General features: G+C 31.2%; 3 protein-coding genes and 1 long non-coding RNA gene across 4 annotated transcripts; 1 reads left to right on the top strand and 3 right to left on the bottom strand.

Moving 5' to 3' along the window:
- Positions 1-69: 69 nt before the first annotated feature.
- Positions 70-4,357, bottom strand: Dgkepsilon (diacylglycerol kinase epsilon). The gene is made up of 11 exons (XM_076768685.1): positions 4,227-4,357; positions 3,771-3,979; positions 2,901-3,072; positions 2,648-2,778; positions 2,432-2,579; positions 2,103-2,320; positions 1,132-1,277; positions 892-1,060; positions 640-820; positions 420-556; positions 70-205 (listed from the first exon to the last, which is right to left on the bottom strand). Exons 2-11 carry the CDS (start codon positions 3,933-3,935, stop codon positions 86-88), a joined length of 1,587 nt encoding a protein of 528 aa, XP_076624800.1. The 5' UTR covers positions 3,936-3,979; positions 4,227-4,357; the 3' UTR covers positions 70-85.
- Positions 4,358-4,681: 324 nt separating this feature from the next.
- LOC143343620 (uncharacterized) lies at positions 4,682-5,407 on the top strand. Its single transcript, XR_013079990.1, has 2 exons — positions 4,682-4,965; positions 5,098-5,407. It is a non-coding gene; the product is annotated as an uncharacterized LOC143343620 (long non-coding RNA).
- Positions 5,408-5,447: 40 nt separating this feature from the next.
- Positions 5,448-8,344, bottom strand: Lic (dual specificity mitogen-activated protein kinase kinase lic). The gene is made up of 7 exons (XM_076768688.1): positions 8,118-8,344; positions 7,764-7,936; positions 7,395-7,560; positions 7,076-7,312; positions 6,809-6,988; positions 6,509-6,726; positions 5,448-6,438 (listed from the first exon to the last, which is right to left on the bottom strand). The coding sequence occupies exons 2-7, from the start codon at positions 7,826-7,828 to the stop codon at positions 6,294-6,296; spliced, it is 1,011 nt and encodes a 336-aa protein (XP_076624803.1). The 5' UTR covers positions 7,829-7,936; positions 8,118-8,344; the 3' UTR covers positions 5,448-6,293.
- A 2,017-nt stretch (positions 8,345-10,361) lies between these two features.
- On the bottom strand, positions 10,362-16,042 carry Stam (signal transducing adaptor molecule). Its single transcript, XM_076768683.1, has 10 exons — positions 15,672-16,042; positions 14,791-14,951; positions 14,445-14,690; positions 13,901-13,967; positions 13,613-13,822; positions 13,402-13,521; positions 13,145-13,333; positions 12,844-13,070; positions 12,490-12,719; positions 10,362-11,884 (listed from the first exon to the last, which is right to left on the bottom strand). The coding sequence occupies exons 1-10, from the start codon at positions 15,712-15,714 to the stop codon at positions 11,770-11,772; spliced, it is 1,608 nt and encodes a 535-aa protein (XP_076624798.1). The 5' UTR covers positions 15,715-16,042; the 3' UTR covers positions 10,362-11,769.
- Between the last annotated feature and the right edge of the window lie 659 nt (positions 16,043-16,701).

Raw genomic sequence — 16,701 nt, 5'->3', positions numbered from 1 at the left:
ACGCTTTGTATCGTCAGATTGTATTAAATATTTTTTGTAATCTTATGATTCATTAAATGGAATCTTCTAGTTCCAAGAATAAGATTTAGTTAACCGTATTCATCAACAAAGATGCTTTGTTGCAGTATGCAATATTAAATTCACAAGGATGTTGATACCAGGGTTCACCATCAATTTGCATAGCGTATGGTTTTAATAATTTGACCTGTATTTTGTAGAATGTTTATTTAAAAAATAGTATATTGATAGAAATCGAATAAGATAGGTTTTAATCGTACTTTTTGCAAAACAAACAAAATGGACTAATTATTTCGCTAAAAGTTTTATGTTTTATTATATATACTATAGAAGATATACTTATTATTGTAGAAAAAAGCACAAATGGAAAGGTTGAAATAGTTAAATAATGTATAAAATACCTTTATAGTACTAGCTTGACCAACGCGATAAGGTTGAGAAAGTCCTACTTGAAGTTGACCCATATGAAACGAAGAATAAAGAGCAACTACTTCTAACTTCCCATCATTAATACTTTGCTCTTCATATTCTTCATGATCTATTTAACATAAGACATTTTTTTTAAGTACACATATTCTTCTCAAATTTGTTAACACTCGTATTTATAATATAATTAAAAACCTTCTAATCCTGTATTCCAAAGATCAACACCTGCTGCCCAAGATGGAATGTTTAATATCACAATACCCTCGATAGAGGGCAAATCGATTTTCCTGCCATCCAAATATAATTCTACGTTTTTATCAAGGTCCTTGCATTCCCTTTCTACTACTTGTTGAGTACCGAAACATAAATACAGTAGCTGTCAAAAGCACAAAAAAAGCACATTCTTTTATACAATTTATAATGTAAATGACAAATAAAATACAATACCTTGTTAAACAGTCTACTACTATAAAAATAAAAACAACTTTCTCTTGTACGATGGAAGTTTAATGTCACTTGTGCATCCACTCCCACGCTTACATAATTATACATATGAAACGTCTGATGCAACCCTCTAAATCCCAATCCACTAGAAGGTTTCACCACCACAGTCCATCTAATAAATTATTAATGTAAATGTAAATACGTAACATTTATATTTATATTTATTGCATATCATATGTGCACCTATCGAGTTTCACTTCTTGTGCTACTTGTATTTCTTGCAGAATATCCGCGGGGTCCTTATTTAGGTCGTGTTCCTTTCCCCACCCTAATACTCTTGATAAATCATTTCCTGTTCCCAGAGGAATTATTGCTACAGATGGAACTGGCTATTTTAAATAAAAATATCTTATTCGTATGTATGTGTGACAAACATAATCTTTTCAACTATGTATCACTTTTGCAGAATCGTTTAATTATCGAGTGCATAAGCTCAACCCATTTTCATCGTAAAAAATCAATTGTAATTAATAATTTTACCTAACATTATTGTCGACTTATCTTTCCTTCTACTTTTGCTGCTTAAGAATTAAAAATTTTAAATCAATTATCACCAATAATTCGTTGTCATTGACATTAATAATTTGAGATTTGAGACATTCACGGCCGAAGTTAATGTTATTATTCATAATATCAATCCGGAAACTACCAATTCTGATTTTAATAATTAATAAAAACTTAGTTCTTAATACAATTTCCATCCGTAAATTTTTAAAACCGTATTCTTCGCACAAAATTGTTGGAAACATTTTCACGGTGCGCGTACATTTTTACGTTTGGAGATACTATTCAAAGAAAATACCTAACCTTTCGATGTGTTTTATAATATGTACGAATGCAAATACTGTACAAATTTAAATACAATATCAAATAAAACAGGTAAAACTTGCACACTCACCTTTCAACTAAACAAATATCTGCAAGACGAAAGAAAAATGATGTCCAAAACTTTGCAAAATTTATAAACGCATTTTCTCAAATTTAAATTTTATAGTTGTTGCCTGTAAAATATTGGCACAAACAAAAGTGACAAAAATTTCTGTTAAAATTTGATAATCATTACACAATCGTATATAGGATTTCTTTGTCGTTGCAGTAGGTAGAACAATCTCGTTAAGTTCGACATCAGTTTTTTTTCATTCTATATATATTACCTGCAGCTGAAGTTTATGAATAGCATTTAATAACCAAGCTATCGTTCCATCTCCACCCGCTACAAGAACTGTGCATGCTACTTTCCCAAGTAGCCTGCACCATTCAAGAGCAGCAACCGGGTCACGTTCAGATAAATCAACAATTTGAGCAGGATTTAATAACTTCCTGAATAGAGATAAAATTTCAGCTCCATCTTTATTACCAGATTTTTTGTTTGCTAAAATAGAAGACCCATAAATTGCACTACAATTATTAAAAAAATTGTTTTAGACATGCAACGTGTCATAATATTACTGTAATATTTTTATTATATCGAGCAACAACCTACCGACAACTATAAGTGGTTTCCAATTAGGCCAATTTGGTGGTATAACTGTACGAAGTTGTAGCCTACGCCTTACAGTACTACGTTGATGTACAACTTCTAAACTGGTTGGTGGAATTATCATTAATTTAAATTTACCAAAATCGCAAGTCTGTAAAAGAAATTAATCAAATTAAATTTGTATATTAACATAACGTAAGTAAAATATGTATAACATACTTCTGATAACATAGGTCTACAAGCTTCATGAATGCATCTTTGACACCAACAACACCACCAATCTATTAATCCAGGTTCTAAATCGCATTCCTCTTTACAAACATCGCACGTAGCAATTGGAGGTAAATTACCTTAAGTAAAATAAATAAAAATTTAACTATAATTTACACAACATTTAAAATATAAAATATAAAATATTTTCCATTAGTTGAATATTTTATATTGTACAAAAGAGTAACACTGTAGAACATACCCTTTATCCAATGATGTTTCATTGGCTCATTTGTGCTTAAATTAATAACTTTACACTTTAATTGTTTATCTGCGATCTTAATACAAGACTGATCGACGCAAACACCACAGGAATCACAGATCAATCCTTCCACATTTAATAACAAACCTTCACAAATGTTACAATAATATGCCTGCAAAAGAAATAATTCAATTTTAATAATCTTCAAACTATCATTATTAAGTTTACATAATGCGATTACTGTTTACAGCAACATAAATTTTATATATTTATATTTTATGATGCAACAGTTATATTTGAAATACGTTTTTAAAATTATTGAATTAAATTAAATTTAATTAAACTATGTGAAAGTTATATATTTTGTACACCTATAAACTATGAAAAGTATTAATCTTATCTAAATAAGATAACTTATTTACACTCTAAAGGTCATTTGAAGGTCTAAGTCATAATGTATTACCGTTTTCTTCTTAAGATCGAATTTTAAAAAATATTTATATTCTGGAAATAGTAAAAAGTCTAACCTGAAGAAAAATTGTTTTTTTACTATTATGAAAAGCAACTGAGATATACAAGGTAGTCAAATACTGAATTTTTCATACTCAAGGTCATTTTAATGTCACGTTATTATATGTTACTGAATTGATTTTGGTCTTAAAAATATGTAAAAATATGTATTTTCATAAAAAAAATTCAATAACCTTGAAATCTCTAAAATTATGACCTTGAAAAAACTTGTTTGTATCATAATATTTGCCCATTACAACCAAATGAGATTGGTTGAATACATTTTTTTCTATTATTAAAAGTAAGCTAATTATTTGGATAGCTTGTTTTAAAGCATTCCATATAAATGTATATGTATACCTTATTTTCTCTTGTAATAGATTTCCAATTATGCTCTTTAGTAACATCCCTAATATGAATACAAGGATTTCCTACAAGGTATCGAAACAAATTTAATGTAAATATGAAAAAGATCATAGTAGACAATGTAGGTAAAACAATGGTAGTTAATCCTTCCTCTAACATGTTTTCGAGCAAATTTTATTCCTTCCAAAAATTATGATGGTTCCCTGTAAAAAGATTAAACATTTTAAACAAATTACGATTACAGTGTGAATCATAAAATGACTCCAAATTATATAAATTACAAAGTTCTCCAATTTCTTTCGACGTTAAGATAATAAGCAACGTGGTAGAATGTTTTAGACATTCGTAAATTAATTCTTACTCAACAACTTAATAATAATTAACTTATCGAAAAAAGTAAGAATGTTTATAGTATAATGAATAAATTTATATAGAATAAACATCGTTTACCTCTTTTAAATTCTGAAAATCATTTGAATCTCATTCGTCATCTACCGCATTTTAATCAACACTAAGTTGAAGATAGGTACCAGCACTATACTATAGGTACTCTTAATTGTGATAACATAAACTATCAACTATAGAGTTCTCTAAAGCCAAACGAGTATAAAAATTGTTTACAACTTTGATTGGTTAATTTCTTTTCTATTCTAAAATCCCGATCATATATCACGATAGTTTGTAATCTATTTCATAGACAAATTGATTAATAATTTTCTATTTTTCAATATAATGTACGATATTTAAACAATAATTGAAATGGTATCCAACACTTGTGATTCTAATTTCAATCACCTAATCAAAAATTAGATTTCCCTATAATTGCCAAATGAACATTTATTAATTTGATCATATCATTTCATTTCTCTCTAAACAGAGAGTTGCACTTCTTTATGTCTGGTATCTACTCTTTGCTATAATATAATCAATGTATGGTTCCAATCTTAGTTCATATATATGATCTAAGGTTCCAGCCAGCACGTTCCATACTCGAAATACTCAAATTGTGAACAAGCTACGCTAAAGTGGGACTCTTTTAATAGTACAACTTCAAGTAATTTCAAGTTCGATTATTACTTAAGCAGCAGCGTTCGAAACAAACGAAAGTTTCTATTTAAAGACACACAGTATACATGATGGCACGTATTGTGAGATTCGTAAAGCAGATTTATCACGATCCTTTTAAATGGTATATTCAACATTATATTATTATATTAATATCACATTCGTGTTTATAACCTATTCGGTAAATTCTAGAACTAGCGTACCTTGTAAAATGAAACATTTTTCTTTATATTAAAAAATAATTTTTCTATTACAGGTCAATAGTTAAAAGTATCGGATTTTTTGTACTAGGCGTGAAGATTGCTCTTGAATGCAATGGAACAGTTATAATGCCGCCAATTTCCACTTAAAATTTAAGATACATAATATTTATTAATGTATTTACATTTACCACATTATACATGTAGACGTATATTTTATTTTTTTGCAGTTATAAGTACTGTTAGAAGATAAAAAAAAATGTGGTTTTGTATGTATACCTTTTCAGGTTATTTAATTTTGTTCATCATATGTACATAAAACAGAAAACGTGGATAAAATAAATATTTTGAATAGGTAAACCATTATATACAGCATTCATATGTATATAAACATTTTACCTGTTTCTTCTGTTAAAAGAAATAAATTGTATAAAATGTGTTCTTAAATCATGACATTGTTACAGTTGTATTTAAGGTCTTCTAAATTACAGATTTGTATCACATATTATAATCTTTAATGTAAAATCATCTAATCGGAGACAGAGTTTTTATACTACTCCAAGCTTCCAATACATTATATAATTACGTTTATTGGTAATTAATCTTTGTTACACAATTACAATATGTATAAAAGAAACATGTAATTAGATTTACATTTCTCTAGTTACAATTATTGTAAAACTACATGATTTTTACAGTTTCTTTATAAATGTGACTGTTATTGTTGATTGCACTATTTATATTAATATCGCTATTGTAATATATAATTTTTTATTATAGTTACATTGCTGCATTATTACATTGTACGAGTGTAATATATTCTTTTTCTACGAAAGTGTACATAGAGTTATATGGAAATACTTAGCGATTAAACAAATATTTATTTGAATTTTTTTTTGCTATATTGCTACAGTGACAATCAATTGTTACATTTGTAAAAAATATTTGTATATTATTTACATAATTGTACTTCCTTGTTGAAGAGTATCTATTAGTCCGAGAGGATTATCAACGACGAATATATAAATTTCACATTGGAGAAATAAAAAAACTGAACTTTTGATGGAATTATTCTTTAAACAAAAGTTCTATATATCCTCTTTTAACGCTAAATCTCAATTCACTTTTTTTTTGATGAGTGATCAATACGATTGATAAAAGTGGATATAGTAAATCGATTAACTAACTTCGACGCGCAATACGAAGTTACATTAAAGAACATGTAATACATCATGTCAAAAATATTTGTATGCTACACTGACTGTTCAACTTCAGGTAAGTCTAAAATTTCTCCAACAAATTCTGCAACATTTGTATCTTTCTTGGCATGCTCAGTGATAAAATTAAGCTCCAACAATTGATTGTAATTTGGACGGCCAGTATAATCTTTCATTAAACTGAAATATCAACAATCAATGAAATTAAGCGCGTAGAGTACATAATTCCATTAGAAGTAATTCTGCTTACCATTTGTTGATGAATTCTTCAAAATTAGTAGAAAATGTACCAGCAGGTAATTTTGGCGCTTCGTCCTTTACAACTTGTTTTAGTTGCTCAAACGGCGTACCCCAAGATTCGTAAGGAAACTTTCCAGTTGCTAACTCAACAAGAGATATACCTAACGACCAAACATCGGATCTGATGTCGTACTGTGAAGGATTACCCGACGGGTCTATCCTTTCTGGCTGAAAAAAAGGTCAGGATGGAGAATTTATTGAATAGATAAAAATAGGTACTCTCTATGACATACATTTAAAAGTTACATACAGCCATATATGGTTTACAACCAGCATCAATTGTTTTAGCAACAGAATCTACAAGATAACCAGAAATACCAAAATCACAGATTTTAACTTCTCCTTTCCGGTTAATTAAAATATTACTAGGTTTTACATCCCTATGAATCACTCGTAACTGTGAATATAAGTAATGTAATGCACTTACTACCTATAAACATAACATAAAATCAAAATTGTAAGTGGTTTACATAACAAAGAATAAGATTTCTACAGCAATTATTCTGTTATTTCTTACTGCAAAAGCAATTTTTCCTAAGATATCCTCAGGAATGGCACGTTCATGCTTGTATACTTTTGTATAAAATTTGTCAAGACTCATGTCCATAACTTCCATACATATCCAAACATCTCCTTCTCTAAATAATGCTCCATAAAACTGTACCGTGTATTGGCATGCAGAACTACGCATGGAAATATCTAAATCCATAAGTAATCGTTTTTGTTCTTGTGTATTGACTGTAGCAGTTATTCTCTATAAAATAAATAATATACACTAGAAATATGTAAAGAATGAATTAACATGTTACATCCATATATACAGTTATACATAATACCTTAACTGCCATAATGGTACCACTTTGTTTGTGTCGCATTTTATCCACAATACCATATGCTCCACGTCCAAGGATACAGATAGTTTCTAAATCATCTGCTTCTACTACAAATGTCTTCTCACCTATTGTTATTGTAGTTCTTTTGTCCAAATTTCTTGGCGGTGTGCTATATATAATATAGACCTTAATTTCTTATTTTACAAAACGTTAAATTTATGAAAACGACAAATAATATTTAACAAATTGTTTCTCTTGCATGTAAAAATACCTTATATGTATTTCAATTAAAATGTTATAGACTCTATTAATTCAACAATATTAAAAATAAGTATTGTAATCAAGAAAACACACAACCATAAAATTACTTACACAGGCACAGGTGTCCCTTCTGTGACCTGTAGTTTCAAGTTTCTCTTCCCTCGACGCAGAGCCATGATTTGATATACAATTAATAAATGTTACTAAGTCTGCAAGCGTGGCAGTGGATACAATTGAATATAATACATATTTAAATAAGTTGTAATGAATATTGTATACGTGTTCTGTAAAGAAATAAAAGTACATGTATCTTCAAGTGTTAAGATAATGTTTGGAAGAATGTCGAAAGTCGAAGGTTATGCTATAAATTCATTGTAAGCAAATACACGAAAACATACGAGTGAAATAAAATTGTACTGAAAATTATTCTTGTTATTGTATCATTGAAAATAATTCGTGCAATACCTTGTTAATAACATGATGATACTTTACGAAAATAATGATAAAACTTCAAAGTTCCGTTGCCCATATATGAAGTTTTCAGTAAACTCAAACAGTCACTTGAAATTGCTCACAACAGCCGCTACGTTTTTAAATTCAATCTGGTCTCTCTAGAAACTTAATCGTTCTAGGCGCATTATATAAATTTTGGGCAGAGAAACATACGAATAATTTCTTACGGTATTGCGTGAATTTGGGCTTAGTACATATAGCGCCGCGACGGGAATTAATGGGAACTCGATTAATGACTATCGAGCGCGCGATCATGTAACACCATTAAAATTCGAAGCGAGATTCAAACGAACCAGCATCTTAAAATGTACATCGCTGGATGCACCTTAGACCGCAGATCGAGACGCAACAAAAGTAATACAAAGAAAAATATATTACAATTATACAAAATTCACTATATATCGTAGTCGATTGTGATTGGTAGTAGGTCTAATGTTTAGTTCCTTTTACTATTTTGGCGTTTCCATCTCTATTTTCTACTCGAAGTCAATTTAACCTATTTTTGTTTCGATCGAAGCAACGATAAAATATTATTTTATATATTATTATTAGAGTAACAAGTGTTTAAATTTTCACTCTAGTTTACAGTCGACTGGCTCCATTATATCGCATGCATTGATACTGGCCAATGTCTGTGACAAATTTTGTCAGACAAAATCGACCTCTGTCAATAGCGAAACTGCATATGATGGTAGGGAAGTTAGCAGACTGCAAATTAGAGTAGGGATATAACCATTCGTTACCCATCTTCTCGCGTATGAACAAGGTTCCAAAATTCGGATGTCGAATATCATAAGTTCCAACCAGTGATTCCACCTCTATGGATTTTTTATACCGTCTACGGACCTACGAAATTCAAAGCAAAATCTACGGCTATTTGGTTTGTTTTATCTTTAATATTTATTCTTAGTTAATTTTATAATCGTTTTGTTCGATGGTTGCAACAAATGAAAAACTTTATAGATATTTTGTCCCGCCACTCCCCCCCTTCTTGTTTCCGGATACGTTGTATATACGTTGAGGCCTGGTGCTTATCCCCACTACTGAGGGATGATTCCCTTTGACACACCAAAAAAGAACCTATTTTTCTTTTACTCAGTGTCCTTTCGTACGTTCGACAGTCGACTTGAGCTTTTTCTATAATTAGAATCGATATATCTATTCTATAAACGCCAGCTTGGAACCCCAATTTTCGGGCATATGTCCAACTTTTACTATACATATACTGTATATGGACCCCAATTTCGGGACCTTGAATACAACCAATGCACGATAATTGTACTTTTCGTAAAATGTTTTTAAAATCAAGATGTCTGGAACAGATGTAGGCCTATCCAAACTAATTTTTTCTTTAATAAAATAAATTCGTGTTTTACTTACGCGTTTCGAAAAAAAAGCTATCGACCTTTAATTGCATTCTGTTCCAAAACCAAATAACGGTTTGGTTTTCTAACAAAAGCACAGTAACTTATTCTCGTTTATACAGCTGCAATAAGAGTTCGCCCTCATTTATGTAAATAATGAGAATTTAATAATAACATAACATATACAATGTAAATTACATCTATTTTTTCATAGGACCTATTCTTTCATGTTTCATGACTTTTCGTGCTTTCACTCTCTCTCATTCACTCGTTCTCACTCATGCTATCTTTCTCCCTCCCTCAGAATACAGTACATAATTGTTACAAAAAATCAATGTGTTTCTCTTCCTCTTATTTATTCACCTATTAAGTCCAAAACTGACTCATAACTCTTTTGCCACTGTTGTTTGACACAGTTTTACATGATTTATACACAGTTTTTTTTTACATCCTGTTGATGTCATTTCTCCTCTGAATTCCTATATCGACCAGGTATATATTGCACTATTATGTCTGTGCATTTTGTCTTTCATTAACGAGTTACACTTGGATTTCAGTTTTATTCTTTTGAAACTTTAAAGCACTGTTTTGCTAATTTCCATTACATTCCTTTTACATTAATAAAGTCCAGTAACAATCTGTTTTGTTCATAGTACACGAATACTTATGAGTATTAACAGCTAATAAACTAAACGAGAAATCAAAATATGTAAAAGGAATTAAAAAAAAAAAAATATTTGTAGAAGAGTTAGCATTCTAATTAATGGCTTAGTTAATTCGTAAATAGTATAACTTATTTTGAAACAACTTAATATGGTAATTAGTACATGGATTTCATTTAGAGAATTATACGCATTTTACTACTATACATTACATAAAATACATAAGAAATTTATATAAACAAATATATAATTTTAATTTACTCTAGCTTTATAATCGTTCTGTTTTAATATCTTGTTCTTTAAATGTTATTAGCAAATAATTTACATAAAATATTTATTCATCATACATTCGATATATACGCTGCAATTTCCTGAGCCAAGAACAAAATGATTTATCAGAATTACTGTTTCCCTTAATAAACCCTCATATTCGTAATTCAGTAAATCCTGAATCATATTATAACAATTACTTATTGAATCGATGCCAACATTTGTTATTTCGTTTCTTATTAATATTATCAACAAATAACATTATATTTCAATTTCTAAATATAAACTTCGATCGTAAATTCAAAATAAAGGCCGAGTAAAGAAACTCTTGAGAATCAACTTATTCTAATTTCGTGTTGTCTTGCTTTGTATCTCACTTTAAGGTAATTTTAAAAGAATACAGTCGTTATCTCCTTTTGTTCTTCCTTTTTTAAGTTATAAACGCAACTATGCGAGTATTATGCATTAACAATTCATAGAATGTCCTCGTAGTTCACTCATTAAACAATTAATAGGAAATAGATTTATTATACACAGTGGACAGACTAGATCAAGTTGAAACATCTTGTTGTGATAATTGTTTTACGTTTTAAGTCAACGATATTCAATTCGTGCAGCTTTTATAGCTACGCATATTTTATTTAAAGAAAAGATCCTCGTATGTTGCAACAATCGTATTTCAAGGCTCGTTTAGTTATTTGTTGAGAATGAATGACGGTAAAAAACTATAAAATACGGGCATGCTTTTGACACAGTCTTCAACGTTTGCCGTAGAGTTTTATGTTCTAATGTAATTATGTATATCGTAAATGATAGTATAACACTTATAACTTTATTACAAACGTACGACGAACTGTACACAATTTATTATAAACGAGTGACAAAACTATCGCGCGACATTTTGCCACAAACTTAAGATTTACATGTTATAATAGTCATATTCCACTTCGTTTTTCATTTTAATTTCAAGTTTTATGAGTTATAATAATATTCTTAAAATAAAATATTATACGCCGAATCAGGCCGAAAAAGCGTGTTGTGGTTGTTTTAAACAACGAGATATTAAACAACATATTAGTAGCAATTAATCTGAGATTAATAAAGTAAATCGTCATTCTCTAATGTACTTTAAATCTGACGTGTATGCGCCTACATAATCAGCTTAAAAAATAATCTTCGAATGCAAAATTTCCATCAAAAGCCCAGTATCTTTGGCTACTTCGGGTATGTTTATTTAAATAATTATAATATAGTAATATTGTACAGCTTGAATTAGAGTACAGGGTGAGTTTGAAACATGGCATCCCTCTACATCATATGTTGTCCATTCGGAGGAGCATACTGAGATTGCTGATTTACTGAAGGTCCTGTAGGCCCTGGTGGACCATAGGGTCCTGGCATAGAACCAGTTTGAGGTGGAAATCTGTTGCATAATATTATTCGTCAACTTCGTTTTATTAAGCATGAAAACCATTGAATTATCTTCCCTCTATTAATAATTTCTCGTTCGAATAATACAAACTAAATATCAGAACATCCGATCGTTTTATCTAAACCGGCACCTAAACGTATTTCATTGATTAATTGTTTTGCTTTTAAATTACAGACCCATTATTCTTGATTTAAACCTATACTTATTCATAAACAAACATTTATGCAACTGGAATATTAAGAGTCGATAATAGTTCAGATAATAAAGGTTCAGAAAAGTGAGTTCGATAACTCAAGCACAGGGCAAAACATTGTTCAAATAAATGGAGTCCTATTGTTTATGGGATTAGAAAATGTAATTTAGTTAGTATTACAGTTGGGCGAATTTAATTCTAAAATTAGCTATTACGTGTTGTTTCGTTTGCCTGGATATCGGTATAAAATTTTACAAATGAAACATAAAGGAAAATTAGTTCACGAATGAATCAGAAATTTGTATTCGTTATTCGTCTGGTTAGGTTTGCCATTGGATGATTGCCAATTATAACTTCATTTTTTAATAATAATTTACGAAGGGAGAGTTATATTAATACGTACCCTTGATGAGAATAAGGAAGGCTATTATGCTCTAGTACCGGTGGACCCTGAGGATGTCCTGGTGGATGCTGATGTGGGCCTGATTGCACGTGGAAATGTTGGGGTAACGTCATGTTCGGTATGCTAGCAGGACCCATGTATTCACTGGTTGAATTATTGGTAACATATGGTCCGGATGGACCACTCCCGACAGGAAAAGACTGATGAGGCGGAGGTACCCCATTGAACATCTATCAAAAGATCGAGTTTTAAACATCGAAAGTAGAATCGATCGCCTAACCCAGACTAACATCGATTGCGATTAATTCTGATAATATGGGCAAACTTCGTTACGTTGAGTGTTCTGATACTTACATGCTGAGGTGGTGGTCCTTGAGTCGGGAATTGATATGGGTTTATGTGCAGTGGCATCTTAGGTAGGGTGTAATTAGATGATGTAGGGGGTGGAGGTTCTCGCATCAATGTATGATATAAATTAAGTGCATCTACCAAATCAGAACTTAATTGAGTCAGCTGCGCGTGCCTCCTATCGACTTTTTCTAACGCTGCGTCAATTAGCGGCCCCATCGCGGTAACTTGTTCTGTATAATTTATTACGAGTAAAAATATGATCAATGATTATAACCCGGCGTTGCACAAAATACAAAGCCATTACCTTCCAAATCGAGCATCTCTTGTGGATCAGATGTGTCGCCCTGAGGATCTGCTTCGTGTAATAGATGTAAAAGTTTATCCATTTTTCTTTCATCTATTTCAACCTCGATCACTTCTGGTTCTCTCTTTACTGTTTTCACTTCAACTTCTTCGGCAAATTGAACCATTTTTTTGTTAGTGTGTTCTAACTCTGTATACAAATTCATTTATAACGTTTTGTCATCGATTACGTATAATTGAACATATATTGAGTCTTACTTGTGAATTGTTCAGGTTCTACAGATAAATCTGCGGTAACAAAATTAGAGGGAAAAAGTCCTTCCCCCCTATGATTACTGCCTTTCCACCAATTTGGATCAGAATCGTCCAAGATGTTAACTAAAATTTAATCGATAAAAGTAATTTCGTTATTGTATCGTATATTATATGTACAAAATATAATTGTTTCAAAAGAATTTATAATTCATACTTATTTCTCCTGCTAAGAATGTTAATTCGTTATCTTCCGCCGCCTCAAAATCGTACAAAGCGCGGACCTTCCTGCCTTCAGAATTGCTCGAAGTGCCAAGCGCTGAGCTTACACTGGGATATAAACTGGTACTCATTTTGGATGCCGGCGAGCTATGCAAAGAAGACGCTTGACTCTGAGTTTTAGTCTCTTTCAGTGAAAGTTCAATGGCTAAAATAAACCGTAATTAATAAAATGTTATACCTATGAGAAACAAAAGTACGCGATGTTTTTAAATATTCGAAATACCTTTTGCAAGATCTTCTTCTTCCTGCGAATTTGTTGCTACATTTGGATTTTTACGTAGTAGGCTTTTCTGTAGGTTTCGTATGAATTTAGTGACTGTAATATTTGTTTACAATTTAACACGTTCGCTGCCGTGCATTCACAACGGCTCCATTTGTCGTACGTTATACCATTTTGCAAATTTTTTAATTTTTTACCCTTACAGTAACAAATTCAAACGGTAACAGGGTGGTGAGATGAGATTTAGACAGAAAACAAAATATCTTAAAACGGGATTTGGTAGCGAACGTGTTAATATAATTTTAAATTGTATCTTAATAAAAAATAAGCAGTTTACGAAATATAATCTAACATTATATACAAACATTTCCATTTAGCTCTGTACAATAATTATTTGCTCAATGTATGAATACAGAAGAAAACAATAGGACATTAATAAGAGATAACATTATCTTAGTACTGACAATTTCAAAAAAGACTAAGCGGAATACATGTTTTCCTATAAACGCGAGTCTTATAAATTAGTTTAAAAGTGAAAAGATCTTACCATATCTTGCAGAGTAGTGAATTTGTAACCTTCGTTTTTCAATTTGTTGTACAAGCTTGGAATTAAATTTAATTGAGGATCGCTTTTAAAATCACCTTCTGCCCATTTTTTTAAAAGCCCCTTCATTTTTTCTGCAATTTTGGGCTGGGAATGATTAACTAGCTTTCTTAGATCAGTTTCAAAGTCTCTCGATGCAATTTCCAAGTGAAATGTTTTACCACAATTGCTGACACATGCATCCAACAGCTGCATATAAATTACTTATTAATTTTACATACAGAGGTCACATATTTTGGAAAAATTGTTTACAAAAGAAAATTACATATATTTAAAAAAATATACTAACTGTTAATGCTTGCATAACAATGTGGGGATCTGGAGAATATAGTCTCTTGACAATTGATCGCAAACAATCCTTTGCACTTTGAGTCGAGGTTCCTACTTTGTCACAGATATCCATTATTTTCCCCCATTCTTCGGATATATTTTTCTCACTGGTTGCCTTTTCTATTACAACAAACCATAACAGTGAAAACAATAATATATTGCCCATAAAATATAAATCACAAAATGATATTTCATTTTTCTAATAAACAAGTTATTCCTGTTTTTTTACTAATATGAATTAAGAAAAATAACAAAGTGTTTCATTGATCGTTGATATTATATTTTGATTTATTAACATCCATATTTCACATTAAATAATTTTACTTAAAATTACATGCGTACATAAATTTTGTTAAGATTAATCATTGTCTTATAAATATTATTTAAAACACGTGGCTCGGGGAAAAGTACTGATTATTTGACAAATTAAATACAAATCTGGTGTCTATCGTACACGAATCGAAAAAAATAAAATAATATCGTTGTGTTAAAAAATTATTACGTTTTACCATTTTGATTATTTCTTTTAATATGACGAAATTATCGCTAACGAGCAAGCATTTTCATAGAAACATTACGAACAATTCGTTGAAGCGAAACAAAAAGGAGGATAAAGTAATTCGTAAAATCTGGTATATTAATTGGAGGTCAAATGTCAACAACCGCTTAATGCATCCATCAAACGTAGAATTTCGATATCTCGAGGAGCAAAAAATCGAGCAAAGCCGTAGAAAACAACGGATGTCACGATGCGAAAGATTAATTTTTTAATGAAGATGATAAGCAATTTAGAAGAACGATTCTAAGTGAATTAAGGCTAAGGAGAAGTAAACCACTCACCGACGTCAGCGTCGAAAGGCGATGAGGTTTGGAAAAGGCCCATTTTACCTCGTAGACTTGACGAAGGAAAGCACGTTCGACAATTACGTCTATTACGCGATGTCACGGTATCGCGTTATGTTTTTCTTTGCACATCCAGCTGATATTTACTTACAAACACAAGACCGAATGACTAATAACATTCTAATCTACCATCGAGGGACATCTTTCTTTCGACCTGCCAAAAAAGCTCGATACTATCGAATCGTCTCGAGCGTAATGTCAAATGCAAACGTTTAACGTCCTAAATTTACAATTAATTCATACAAATGATTGCACAAATACTGAAACTCGAAAAAAATCCTGTGTACTTGAAGTTTCGAATGCCTGAAATGGATAAAACTACCAAAAATTTTAGCACTTTGTGTCTTTCAAAAGAAGACGTTGAAACGAATAACAACGTTCGATATATCGAACGATATTATTAGTCTATACTACCGCCATCCTACAACAGTACGTTCAATTAGTTTACGAACGATCACTTTGCTACCGAGGTTAAAACAAATTACTATTATAAATTACATGTACTTATTGCATACGTATATTTATGGTTTCACCATAAACGAGATGTGGAATAGACGCGATTGTTTTATGGCAGTAGATGTTTTATCACAGATTGGGCATGGTATAGATAAAGTTGGACAGCGAGAGAGATACAAGCTAAAGGCTTGTTTCTCCCGGCCAGAGATGCCAGACGGAACCCCGGGTGCACTCTACGCGTGATCTGGTATAGTGTAAGAAAATGGAATGAGGTATTCCCGGTGCACTTGTGGGTCCGTCTGATATCCAGAGATACCAGAAAGGCACCGAAGGTGCTCTCTCACACTATGTCAGATCACGCGTACGTGAGCTCGTGGAGTTTCGGAAACCTGACAAAGGCAAAATGACGCATGCTCTCTTTCTCGATTCTCCGAAGTTGCCCGAAGTAATTTCGGACCGCCTCGTGAGAGTCGAGAGAGAAAGGCTCACATTTGCCTTCTCGCTCTTGAAC

This window comes from Colletes latitarsis, chromosome 7 (genome assembly GCF_051014445.1).
Source record: "Colletes latitarsis isolate SP2378_abdomen chromosome 7, iyColLati1, whole genome shotgun sequence".
NCBI classification, from domain to species: Eukaryota; Metazoa; Arthropoda; class Insecta; order Hymenoptera; family Colletidae; genus Colletes; species Colletes latitarsis.
Note: the sequence above shows the minus strand (reverse complement) of the source record. Positions and strands in the feature narration are given on the sequence as shown.